Source organism: Lichtheimia ornata (genome assembly GCF_029851405.1).
Source record: "Lichtheimia ornata isolate CBS 291.66 chromosome Unknown scaffold00064, whole genome shotgun sequence".
Lineage (NCBI taxonomy): Eukaryota > Fungi > Mucoromycota > Mucoromycetes > Mucorales > Lichtheimiaceae > Lichtheimia > Lichtheimia ornata.
Genome location: NW_026695384.1, coordinates 81,982 through 95,443, shown reverse-complemented (window position 1 = coordinate 95,443; position 13,462 = coordinate 81,982). Strand labels below are relative to the sequence as shown.

General features: G+C 43.9%; 4 protein-coding genes across 4 annotated transcripts; 1 reads left to right on the top strand and 3 right to left on the bottom strand.

Moving 5' to 3' along the window:
* Window positions 1–3,673: 3,673 nt before the first annotated feature.
* Window positions 3,674–4,525, top strand: O0I10_010084 (uncharacterized protein; the record flags this gene model as incomplete). The annotated part of the gene is made up of 1 exon (XM_058490067.1): window positions 3,674–4,525. The coding sequence occupies one exon, from the start codon at window positions 3,674–3,676 to the stop codon at window positions 4,523–4,525; it is 852 nt and encodes a 283-aa protein (XP_058339176.1).
* Window positions 4,526–5,978: 1,453 nt separating this feature from the next.
* On the bottom strand, window positions 5,979–8,081 carry O0I10_010083 (uncharacterized protein; the record flags this gene model as incomplete). The annotated part of the gene is made up of 4 exons (XM_058490066.1): window positions 5,979–6,026; window positions 6,083–6,266; window positions 6,329–7,532; window positions 7,601–8,081. 4 exons carry the CDS (start codon window positions 8,079–8,081, stop codon window positions 5,979–5,981), a joined length of 1,917 nt encoding a protein of 638 aa, XP_058339175.1.
* Window positions 8,082–9,903: 1,822 nt separating this feature from the next.
* On the bottom strand, window positions 9,904–11,382 carry O0I10_010082 (uncharacterized protein; the record flags this gene model as incomplete). Its single annotated transcript, XM_058490065.1, has 10 exons — window positions 9,904–9,980; window positions 10,046–10,131; window positions 10,198–10,318; window positions 10,370–10,415; window positions 10,471–10,551; window positions 10,607–10,713; window positions 10,766–10,877; window positions 10,928–11,019; window positions 11,083–11,193; window positions 11,250–11,382. The coding sequence occupies 10 exons, from the start codon at window positions 11,380–11,382 to the stop codon at window positions 9,904–9,906; spliced, it is 966 nt and encodes a 321-aa protein (XP_058339174.1).
* Window positions 11,383–11,617: 235 nt separating this feature from the next.
* On the bottom strand, window positions 11,618–13,184 carry O0I10_010081 (uncharacterized protein; the record flags this gene model as incomplete). The annotated part of the gene is made up of 7 exons (XM_058490064.1): window positions 11,618–11,876; window positions 11,937–12,082; window positions 12,146–12,263; window positions 12,321–12,442; window positions 12,499–12,666; window positions 12,735–12,970; window positions 13,046–13,184. The coding sequence occupies 7 exons, from the start codon at window positions 13,182–13,184 to the stop codon at window positions 11,618–11,620; spliced, it is 1,188 nt and encodes a 395-aa protein (XP_058339173.1).
* Between the last annotated feature and the right edge of the window lie 278 nt (window positions 13,185–13,462).

Below are 13,462 nucleotides of genomic sequence, written 5' to 3'. Positions count from 1 at the left end.
CTCTTCAATGCTTTATCGGAGAACAGCTGTGTGTCCCTGCATCGTGGGAAAGTTGCCTGCATAGAAGCATTCCATTTTGCCGTCGTTGTATCTTCATTTTCTTTTTCTCACTCGCCGTATCGAGTTAATAAAAACCCCCGATGATAGTAGTCAAAGCAAATAGTTTAATCCGTGTGATGAGAAACGACGCCATACTACCCACGTGGATGTGGATAAAGGAACGCCGCTTCATAGATTGCCACAACAATAACATTTATGCATGCATCTTATCGAAAAGGAAATATTATTAAAGCTATTGAGAGATAAACCTTCCACCTTATCCTTGATGATAAAGGCCGTTGCCGATGTATTTCGAATGTAATTTATGTATCCCTGGGAATCACTAGTAGGTGTGTGAACATTTTCACATCATTCTTATCATTCGTTGCTCCCTGTTGTGGTACCATACTAGTCAACGTCTTGTATCTTGCAATTCGGTGGATCAAGTTATATAATGGCAACATCAAATGCTGGATACATACATGGGATGAGACAACGCTATTAGTAGGCGTCGTTTATTTATGTCGGTGTATCTGAAGCTTGAATTGGACATCATAATGACGACCATATTAATGAGACTAGGGCAACAATGAAGCCTCTGAATGAACACAAAGATAAGCTCTAATGCACAGGGTTGCCAAGAAGGGTCATCAACACGATACAAGGTTGGGTTTTGAAGACTCTGTAAAGGATTGAATGATGCGTGACAACATCTTCCTTGCGTGGAAGGGCATGCCAACCGCCATATGCACAAAATGGAAAGGGTGATAAACGTTTGTGTTGGAGAAGATGCATGAGATGATAGAGGTGCATGATTTGATACAATGGCTTACAAGCCTGAATAAAGCGGTGGGAAAACCAACACCAGGATTAAGTCTGGTTCTTTAACAAAGAGCCTAGGTGTTGCCATGGTGATGACCATGCATAAATCGGCAATTGGTATACCCAAATTGGTGCAGCTGACCAGATCCATCATAGAACAATGATATCAACCTGCTACATGTAAACGGCCTCACGAGGCCTTTCCAATGCTATTACTTGTAGTGCCCATACATGGCAAGAACGGCTCGAAATGCTCTTAGACTTTACAAAAAAACTGTGCTACTAGTAATATTGCTTGATACATACAACCTTAGAGGCGGCGAGACAGCCCTTATAGCGTTCAAGAAGGATCCCTGCACAATGAAAACTATAACAATGGTTGATTAACTACCAAACCTTTTTATGGTGGATGTAAAGCAATTACCATGCATTCCCCTATCGATAAACTCCTTGCTTAAAGAGCATTGGCTTGGCATACCACATCTCAGCATTTGCTCATGTTCACCCTTTTGTGGTGGTGGGTGGTGGTCATTTCTCTCTTCACCTCCAATGAAGTAGATGGCATGTTGCTACCGGCACTCAATTCAATGACATGCCAAAACTCTATTTCCTCCGCCGTAACCTGGTTCATCCTCATATTGAAAAGGTCGGCGTGATCGCTATCTGATGGTATGTCTCCGCAAGCAACACAAAGCCAGGACAATGGAAAAAGTGGGGTGATCATGATCGTCACCAATGAAAATCTTTTTGAACCGTGACAATGGCGCCAATCTAATCAACAACGTAAAAACGAACCCCCACGTTGCCCTTTGTATATGACCTGCAGCCGAAAAGTGGGCACATTTCCAGTTGACAATGAAGCATTACCAAAAAGGAAAATCATCAGCAAGAGAATCAAAGAAGCTTTGTGTGTGTAACGGCACACGAAATGAATAGCCCATTATCCTCAGGTTATATAACCTTCCTATACACGCAAGACACTCTTATTGGCGCTGAAGGCTGTCATCCTTGCACGTGGTTGGCCGATTACTTATTGCAAATGAATTATTGCATTTCATTAACCAAAGCTGATGATGGCATCAGGGTGAGAGCAAAAAAATTCAGTGACTAATATCAAATTACATGCACTTTGCAGCAGCCGACACACCGATGCTTGATCCAAAAAGTGGCGTGTTGTGCACACTCGGCCAGTCGGGATTTTTCAATCCAAACACCTTGATTTCTGCACTTTTTGTCTCATTGTGCCATTGTTCCAAAAGAACAATCTTACGTCTTGCCGAATGCATACACGTTGTCATGTGTCCTTTTACTTTTCATAGATCATTTGCAGGCGCTGTGAATGTCAATGTTGCTGACTGCTATTGATGAGATTGCTAAACCTGCTGATGTGTGAGTGCAAAGCACACGTGTGCCTGCATACCACCTCTGGATAGGGTAAATCGGCCATTGTCGGCCAAGTATCCCGATCCCTGAGACACATCATCATCGACCTCGTTCTTTCTTGGCATAAACCTTACCCCATTGTTTTCCTGTTATCACCAAAGCTGTCGATTCAGTTAATGAAATCAAATTGAAAAGCATGTGACAATGTATGTTTCTGGATAAACATCCTGAAAATGGCAGGCCATATCATCTAATAAACACATAATGTCCCAAGAATGAAAGCACGCATCCACACTCTCGTTTGAAAATGTCCACGTTACGTACAGCTTTGCAATTGGTGTGCTTCATCTGCTCCCCCAAAGCCCTGTTGTCACACAAGATCCCTTTAACCTTTGCTGGTGTGATTTGTGCCCTGCATTACTGCAAAGCTAAGATGCAAGATGATGCTATTCCTCATTTATAGACGCGAAAAGTGGATTAAGAAGGGTATAGTAGCCACCTGCACAAAACATTCAAGCATGTATGAAAGCAGCAGGTTGGTAATATAGTAATGGGATCAACAGGGATACTCGAGGAGTAACAAGTAAGCATGCTGTCAAATGCAACATGTGCTTTGCGGATCCCCTTTATTCCATAACCCATGTTTTGCTTATCGCGACATTGATGCTTGTATAGTAGTAGTGGTAGTAGTAATCCATCTCATATGAAAATACTGTATCGATAATGAGCGTGGTAAAAGCAACAAACTTTTTTCACGGAAGGCTATGATGACAAGATCCGAGGATGTCCAAGTATCGCTTGGTGGTGTACGCCCGCGTAAAAAATGAGCTATTACTTTTATAGAGATGCGATCATGTAGATGCAGCATCGATTTGACAAGTGTACAAGGTGGTAATAAAGCAAGCAGCAATCAAGGTTACGTAAAATAAAAATCAATGGCTTGATCCAGAATGAGATATTACAGTGATATGGGGAGTGCTCTGGATATGGCTTCTCATGACAAATGCTTGTCATCATGGGCCAGACCCCTATCTGTGGCACAATGGGTCAATTTGGATGGTACGTCGATATCGGAGAATGGGGTGCAAATGAATAATGTAAGCATGTCCCCCACCCCCCAATGTGGACTTTGGGGGAAAATGGAGGAGCAATAGCCGAGAGAAAGACACCCAGTTGACACATTGGCTCGAGCCATTCGAATGTGTTACGAGAATGCAACAATTTTTTATAAATGCCATCAGCATTTACTGCCCCCAAGTCATTTGACCCAGATCCTTTATATTTCGCTCATTACGGCTTTCTTTCTTCTTCTCTTCCTCTCTTTCTTTCACTCCATTCACTCAAACCTATAAACCCAATCCACACACAAATCGCATCACGCATCTATTATACACTCACACACTCACACACGCATATCAAATCAACCATCATGTCTGCATTTTCCGTCAACAGCATGCTAAATCAAGCAAGCAATACTGAACAACCATCTCGGCCACCACGTCCCTCTGTGCTTGATATTTCCAATTTGCTTTGTGGTGAAGATTTGGAGCCTACGCTATCACCTAGCAGCAGCAATGGTAGTAATAGTGCTATCCAATCACCAGTGAGCGCATCATCGGGGTGTTGTCAGTTGCCATCCATTATGGATGTATGGCCAGCACAACAACTTCCTATGTTGCCACCCATGCCATCACAAAAGCCACTTCATCCTTTGGAGCCAGCATCATCATCAGCAACAGCCAACAGCATTTGGATGCATCATTCAATGGCATCATCGGTGTCCTCGGTGGCATCTGACATGAGCAATAGCACATCGGCTACAACCACAAATGCTAGCACAACAAGCTTGCCCACCAACATGGTATCAGAAAGTAGCAGCAGCAGCACATCATCTACAAGAACACTCCCTTTGAAAAAACAAGCTCGACGTTATTACCGTGAAGATAGCACCTCACATAGCAGCAGCAGCAGTGATGACGATCAAGAGGAGCCGGTATCTTCTCTCATACCATCATCACCATCATTGCCCCCCGTCAAGGCCAAAAGAAGACGCGCCAATGCAAAGCAGCTTCAAGTGTTGAATCGTGTCTTTGAGCGTACGGTATTTCCTTCGACTCAATTAAGGGCTGAGCTAGGTCGACAATTAGGCATGACACCTAGGACAGTCCAAATCTGGTTCCAGAACAGACGCCAAGCCATTCGAACACGCGAACGACAAAGATTACTACGCATTGTGAGTGATGACTCGTCAGCAGCCTCATTATCCACAGCCATGGATTGATTCCCACATGTTCTCGATTCTCTCTCTCCCTCTGTCTAAAAGCCATTCACTTGCACACACACACAAAAACATCCATTCCATACTACATCTTATACACCACGTTATGATTCCTTTCGCTTTTTCTTCATTCGATGCATCCACACACCGCCTTTCCTACCCCCCCCACATTTGTATCACCACATCAAGCGCGCACACACTCAAAAATCTTATGCTTCCCCTTTTCCCGTTTGTCTATGGCTTACTTGTACCTTTACACAAAAGCGATCTTTTTTACATTCTCCTCCAATGCGCACGCACACACACACACACATACCATGCATATAAAAATACTGACTGGATCGATGCTCTGTTTCTTTTCCGCTGGTTGGAAAGACAAATACTCTTTTACCTAGCATTGCTGATATTGGGATAAACCTTTGACTCCTTTTTCCTCCCCTCGATGCTTGCATAGTAATATACGTTGTAATGATTAATGAATGCTCAATTAATTCAATAACACTATTTCTCTCCTACTACTACTTTTATGATTGCTATCTGCTTGCTGGTGTTATTCACATGCATGTTATCATCCATTGTTGAAATCAATAAATGCTCTATGTTGTTGACATGTGCTTTTCGTGTGGTGTCGTCGATCACTCCCGGAGGTGTAAAAAGCCTGGAACAAAAAAGTTTGTAGATCCGAGAATTAGGGATATGACCCGTCATCCGAAATACAACCCAACACGTCGTACCTCGGGGTTGTTTATTTGGGGGGTGGGTGAGTGGGTGTTGGTTGGTGGGAAGGTCTTGTTATTGTTCATCTTGTTGCATGTGAGAAATGTATCATCCCCCATCATCATCACCAGGTACATAACCAACCTTGGCAGCATAGGCAATTTTCCCGCTGTTGTGTGTATGTGTGTTTGTGCGATTGACCAATTTGCTCCATTTGGCAAAGGAGAATTGTTGTAAAAGGAAAAGTGATCGATCATCCACCGATAAAGGAGCAACTCATGTGCGTTTTGCATTAACGAGTCGTTTAGTGCCATCTCTCTCTCTCAAGATCCACCAGCTGTGTCCATGATTAAGTATTCGAGATAGATGTATATTTGCATACTGTGTGGTGGGGGGAAATTGGATAGGAAGGCACTACTACTTACTAGTTTTTTATGTTGGTTTTCAAAAGGAAGAAAGAAAGGTAAAAAAATGCCATTTACATGAAGCAATTTAAATATATACACAAACAGAAAGGAAAGAGAGAGGGAGAGAAGAAGATGCCTGCACAATGCAAAGCGATAAAGAGAAAGAAGCATGTTCCTGATGTGCGATGTTGGATGTGGGTTGCGAGTGGTTTTTTCTTTTTGGATCATTGTGTGTGAGTGTGTTGAATAGGATGAAATGGTCGATTTTGCTGCTGAGAGGTAGGATTAATGGAACATGGGATTGATTGATTGATTGAATGGCTTTTGGTTGTTCAACGTCGTTTTGGTGCATTAGGTTTTGGTTTGTGATAAACATGGCACTAAATGGCAAAGGATGAATGAGTGATGATATGAATCAGATGAGAGTGTAACCTACCTTGTGAGCATGCCGATACCAGAGGACACTGTTCTTTCGTTTCACGTTGCTGACAGAGACCCATTGATGGCATTGATGACAAAGACCTTCCACGAGATCTTGATCCACCCAACGTGTTTCTAGGGGTTGCATAAATTCCTTGCCTGATACAGATGAAATGCCATGGAAGAATTGCTTGTGATACCTTTTCATCGGGTGAGTATTCCTAGCATCCTCCTCCTCCTAACCATCCTCCTTCAATCTTACCAGAATGCACTGTTCTTCAATTGAAGCCATTTGCCTGGTGTGCATGTATCACAAAGACCCTCCTTTGCTTGACCATTGTAGCGTACCCATTGTGGAGTATACTTATCACCTGCATAACGAAGTTTTTGACGACGAGGGCGTGCTTCAGGGTCAACACGGGCAGCTTCGATATCCTTAAGTGACATGTCAGGGAAATCAGGATCACCAGGTTCAACAGCATTGGCCATATCATCCTCATCCGCTTCCACTCGTGCTTTTTTCCTCCTATTGGGTAGACGAGGCACGGCAATAGGACCACCCAGGCGATCATAGGGACCAGGGATGCGTGTTGTAAGCATACCCTCCATTGGTACTGGTAGGGGTAATTTTCCTCCATGTGGAAGTTGATGATGAGGATGTGCTGGAGGTGGATGAGGAGGTGGTGGATGTTGATAGTAATAAGGTGATGCTTGATTAGATGCTGATGCTGATGTTGATGATGGATGGTGATGGTGGTGCATTGGTGGTAAACCTCCTGCTGATGAATAGGGTGGTGGATAGTGTTGATTATAGTAAGGATGATGATGAGGTGGTGCTGCATGAGGATGTGGTGCTGCTGCTGATGCTGATGCTGCTTGATGTGGAGGTGGTGGTGGTGGTGGCTGAAGGGGTTGTTGTTCACCCATAGGGTCACGTTTGCGTCCAGTCATATCGGAAACGGATCGTGCCAAAGGATGCAGCATTGGATGTTCAGATGATAAAGGTGCTGTGCTACTGCTACTACTTGTGAAAGAAGATGCAGGCGGCAAGGACACGTGAGCTCCATAGGCGAGACGTAAATCTTCGGGTGTAGCGGCCCGTCGCAGCAATGGATCAAACTCCTTACTACCATGCGATGGATGTGCTCCGCCATGTACCCAAGTCATTCTTACTCCGTTGGTAGCATGGCTACCTGGTTGATGTCTTAATGATGAGGCTGAAGATGATGTAGCCGATGTGGATGTTGTAGCAATACCATGATAAAAAGAAGAGCGTTCCAGAAAAGAAGGAGACATGGTGGCCCATGACATGTTGACATCGTAAGAATGACGACGTTGCTTTGGGGTCGTCGTCGTCGTCGTCGTCGTGGCAACAGCGTTGTTGTTGTTGTTGTTGTTGTCCGAAGCAGTATTGGAAGTTACTGAGTAATTCTCATTGTCGTCAGGCCAAGACTTGTTGTTGTGATCTAAAAGAGTGTTGTGGATGTGAGCAATTTCATGCGCATAAATGAAGCTTTAATTTTAGTCAACTCACCTTCATCATCCTCAGTGGAGGGATTGGATTGGGCAGTTGTTGTTGTTGTTGTTGTAGCAGGTTCAGAGGGTGGCAGTCGATTGAAATTAGCCAAGAGCATAGCTGCCTCGATCGAGTTGCGTTGTTGTGAAAGATGTAAGCTTAACTGTGCTTGTGCTTCATCATTCAATCCAAGGGGAAGACCCAATACAGCAGGGCTACTCTTGCGCTTGTCAAACACACTTGCTGGAATCGCAGGAATCGGGTTGTCTTCCGCCTTGACTGGCAAAGATGATGCATAAGAACCTGATGGGGGTCCATCACTTGTAACTGAGTCGGCACAATCCTGGTCATTGGAAACGTGGGCTGGAATGCTGGTCAATGGAGGCAGTGAATGGGTTTTTGGAGTGTCTTCTGGTGTCAAGTTGACTTGTGCATAATGGAGCACTTGTTGTTGGTGGGGATCATCAGAGCGATGTGGCATGTACCCTTGAACGTCCATTGTAGTTTTTATAGTAAGCGGGAGGAGGAGGTGGTGGAGGTGGTGGAAAAAGTAAGAACGGAGAGAGCACAAACAAGAAGGAAGAGAGGGGAGAATGTAAAAGTAAAGATGAACGAGGGCGGAAACGCAACCAGGAACCAAGCGAAAATTTTGCTTTGTTGCTTGAAAAAGTTTTTAACACCATGCGACACCCGACGACATTGATTCAAGGGAAGCTTTGAGACATCATCATCATCATCAACATCATATCCTCATGTCCCATACCATATTCATTATCCCTTTTTACATCCCTCATTCCCGCCAATGGTGGTGGTGTGTGAGTGAGAGAGGGGCTTAGGGAGGAGCATCTCTCTTTGTGTTGTCTTGCTCATCCAATGCTATGCTGAGTCATGCAAACACTTGTCCTCCATTATGCATCGCCACCACAGCCGTCGTGGGACATGTGTTGCATCGCTTCATCCATGCTAATTATTACCTTTTCTCCTCACTTTTTTTTATCGTTGCCATAATTACTGCTTCCATGGCAACAATCAAAACATCGATCCATTACTTGCTATCATCATCATCATCATACTCCCCCATGCGCGGAAATAATCAAGACCGCTGAACAAAGTACGTAATATCCCGGAGCTCGGCGACTCGATTCATTTAGTCCCCGCTATGCAGACAAGATGGACACATCACTTACTATCCCATACATGTATGTAAAGGCGAAGTATATGTCTCACTTTTTTACACTAAAACCTATGTTTAGAAGGACCTTGTTTCTTCTCTTTTATTAGCCCTCTTGATTCACGATGGATGCTTTTGTGGTCAAAGCATTTCTACGGCCTGTGCCAACATGCATGAACGTGGTGGCAAAACGCCCTTGTTTGTTGCAACATATGAAGGTTACACAGCAATCGTTTGTCCAACATGCATTTGCTTTAATCACGAATTGAGCGAGAGCACCTCATCAAATCCATGCACCTATAAGCGATGAGCGGTGTCATCTTGGACGAAAAAAGAGAACAAAGCTTGTTCCACTCGATTGGATCCCCCCTCTTCCCATTCAAAATCATGCACCACGAGGAAACCATGCGGCGATCCCTTTTGTTTTGTATATGCCTTCACGTAGTATCCTGCCGACATTGTCTCATCTTGCACCACCACCACCACCACCACAGCCACCTTCTTCCAGTTTATTGGAACTATATAAACAACCCATCCTGCATTCTTGTGCTCTGCCACTTTGGCATGACATTCTCTTTGAAAACTAACAAACATGATGACGAGTCTACCACTGAATTGGATCAAGTGGCACCAGCTAACGTGAGGACGATGCAAACAATCAATGTAGGCATGATAGGGAGGGGGCCAAGTTTATTAGCATGTATGCGGGCATAAAAATGAAAGGCACTATACCTGAAATGGGACAACATCTTGCAAAAAGTCACTTTGGATCATCATGAGACGTTAAAAGAAAGCGAAAAAAAGCTTTTCGTTATGCCGAATGACTTTTTTTTTCTTTCTGCATGCAAGTTCAATTGGAAATGAGCTGGCATGTGGCCCCGTGTGTGCATAGATTGATATGAATTATGAATACCATCATGATGCAGGGCTTGCATCATCAATGGCAGAACGATCCCCTTTGTCCCTGCTTTGGAAGCATGAGCTGATAAGTTCCTGGGTTTTGATTCACGTACGATAGACGCACACACAAAAAACATCTCATTCATGCATCATTGACCATGTTGACCCATTATTTTAATCCATACTATAAGCCAAGCAAATAGGAGTTGCTGCGTTGTTACTAATTGTGATCCTAACATATAATACATGTTCATGCTGATTTAAGCTTGGACAATTCGACAGCAATTCTGGCACCGACTTGAGCATTGTTCTTGACCAAGGCGATATCTTTTTGGATAACGCATATATAAGTAAACGCATACATAAGCTTTTCCACGTAATGGGATACATACTAGCAGCCAATGATTGTCCTTTGGTGAGTTCGGTAATTCGCTTCAATAAAAATGGCGTCTCATCCTTTCCATGAACGCTTTGAGCCCTGAATTTGATCATCGATCCCAAAGTAAATATACATGCAACGTGTACATCTCCATTGGCAACTCACCTAGCTTCGGCAATGGCGGATTGAATAGCATCTTGAATACCTTGTGCATCGGCTGCATCATCCTTTGGAATAGGCACAGCAAAGACCATGCCGCTGTTCAATTCGAGGTTGTGGTTGGCCACTATATGTGCGAGTTAGCAAACAAAGATGATACAACAAATTCATCGCTTACAGATAACATTGGCAGCTTCTTTTTCAGTTGCGATACGGCCAGGGCTCTAGTACATGTCCATTAGCTACGGGTATATCGTTAAGTGATTTCCAGGTCCTTACATTGAAGCCGCTATAGGGTGTATAGAAGGCAGGGAATTGTTGTGATTCACCCATAGTGTGCACGGATACACCTTGAGTTTCCTAAGGCATTCGATAAGCAATGTAGCTCACCAATGATGATAAAAGAGAGCATTACCAGCACTTCAAGGGTCTTTTCAATATCCAAAATGCTCTTGACACCGGCACAAACAACAGCCACTGGGGTACGACCCAATTCCATTAGATCAGCACTGATATCCATGGCTACCAAGACATGTTAAAATCCATGGAGAAAACGAATACTTTTCATACGTACATCTCTCTGCTCCTCGATGAACACCACCAATGCCACCAGTGACAAAAACAGGAATACCAGCAGCGCGAGCGAGAATCATGGTACTTGCCACCGTTGTTGCACCCGATTTTCCCTACCAACCCTAAATGAGATGTCGCCATAGCAACTCTTGTATCCATGTACCTGAGCAACCACGGATGCCAAATCACGTCGTGAAGTCTTTTGTGCTTCAGCACCAAGCTTGCCAAGCGTTTCAAGGGTATCATCGTCCAAACCTGATCCCATGCCATGCGTCAATAATAAAAAGCGTAAGATAAACCAATATGACCCTCCCTTACCAATATGTACACGCCCCTTCAAGATAGCAATAGTAGCAGGGATGGCACCGTTGTCTCTTACAATATCTTGCACTGCACGTGCAGTCTCAACGTTTTGTGGGTACGGCATTCCTGGTGTATGTGAGTCTTTACGTGTGCCTTGTGAATGGTGGTCTTTCAATGCGTACCATGACTGATAATGGTGGATTCCAGTGCCACTACAGGTCCATTGGCAGCAAGAGCTTTTTGAATCTCGGGAGTAATGGTGAATTGGCGTGCAGAGGGCAAGCTGCTGAAACAACGACGCGCGAGACGGAACATGGTAAGGGGAATAAAGAAGAGCTTAAATGTCAACCCAACACCTTTAATCGGATCTCAAGGCTCAGGTGGTTTCCCACAGTCATTGTGCGACTGGGAGTTGCATTACATAACAGTAGTAGAGTAGTAGCACTCACTTTTAACTAAATGGCCGTTCAATGTTGAACCTTGTTTATAGCAGAAGTACATGGCTGCATAAAAACAGACAATGATATCAAAGTAGCTTCTATTACACATTCTATTCATCATCGCCGAAAAATGCACTCCAAATATCCGTATCTGCGGGACTGCTGACACCTGCTTCTTCATCGGTTAACCAACCATCTTCTCCTTGGCCATATTGTGATGGAGGAACTTGTTGTTGAGGAGGAGGAGGATAAGAAGAATCATTTGGAGGAGGTGGGGTAGAGGAAGGAGTATTATCACCACCTTGATCAGCTGGCTGTTCTCCAGATCCACCGAAACCAAAGAATGGGAATGGCATAATACCACCGCTACTATATATAATGAATGAGCATCCATGATCAATTCGTATCGTACCACTCTCTCCTCCTTACCCAGCATGCGAATGACGTGAAAAGTAGTCAAAGTCAATAGACACCGCACATGCCAACGTTACTGCACGTTCATCCAATGTCATTCCTCTAGCATTATTCTCGACAGCGTCCATCCGAAGAACATAGTTGCCGGTATCCGTGAAGATCTGTATACAACAATAACCATGTAAGCATGTATATCATGTGATGATGGATGAAGATTTTCTTACCTCTCTAGCAAAGCCCATAAAGTTTCGGCTGACATTACCCAGTGGTTGTCCTTCAGCATCTTGCAAGTTGAAATCCCAGCCTAGGAAGGGTGTATCGATGTAGGAGAATTGGGTATTGCTAGGACATCATGTGAGAAAAGGAATAAACCATCGCATAGGCTATGATGATACATACCCAACAAACAAATCATAGCGTCGACGTAAGAGATGCCATCGTTGCTGTACTTCACCCACCAATCGATCATCGGCTGTATATATGTAAATGCGGCTGTTGATGAATGAAAAAGGTCTCACAATCTATGATTTTCTCTGTTGAGTGATAGGAGGAATGACCCAAAAGCCAATGTGTGTACCTTAAAAACCACTTCGCCTTGTACATTAAGGATGGTAGCATTCATGCGTCGATGAGTGCCTAAAAATTGGCGACCCACGGATTTGGCAAAACCTTCTTCCTCCAAGATGTAACCAAGATAGGTGCCATTGGGATCCATGATCTTGTATCGATTGGCTTGTTCATAACCCTTGTTGATGTCATTGTTTAGTCTCATCTCATATCATCATCATCACTTTGTCATTTACTTTTTCTTACCAAAAAGATGTTCAACATCTCGAATTCACGACCAACCACAAGTGCAGACTGGGATAGGACGGGAGCACCATGATAATCGGGTGTAATGACAGCGCCTGGTTGAGTAGGGATTTCTACTGGTGTATGCACAGGATCCTGCGCGAAAGGCATATCACTTTGCTCTGTAATGACTTCTGTAGGTCGTTGTGTGGCGGGTCGAAGCTGATCAACATGATTCAAGATACGGCCACGAGGTCCTAGAAACCCAATGTGTCAATGGAGTCCATGTCGAGACGCAAATGTCAATGAGGCTGCTGCTGCTGCGGTATTACCTTGTTGACGTGGACGACGCAAGGACGAGTATGAATAGGCAAGAGCAGGACGAATATGAATAGGTGGTTGAGTAACACGTCTTGTTACCACAGGGAAAAGTCGACGAGTGACAACACTGGGTCGTGGTCGAGGTAGCATGAGTGTTTGTCAAAAAGAAGAAAGGAAGTGATGTTACACGTGTTTGTGCGGAGACCAAGGCGTCTTAAAAATCCTTGAGTGGTCCATCCACTAGCTTTTATTATGCAACTCAATAATCATTGACAATGAAGACTCTTTTTCTTTGTATTTGAATATTGGATTTGATACATCAAAATGCTTTAATGGGGAATAACAACAACAACAACATTCAATGATATTCGTTGTTCATCCTTGCTGCCACTTTAGAGTGAGAACCTATGTAGTAGAAGATCCGAGAT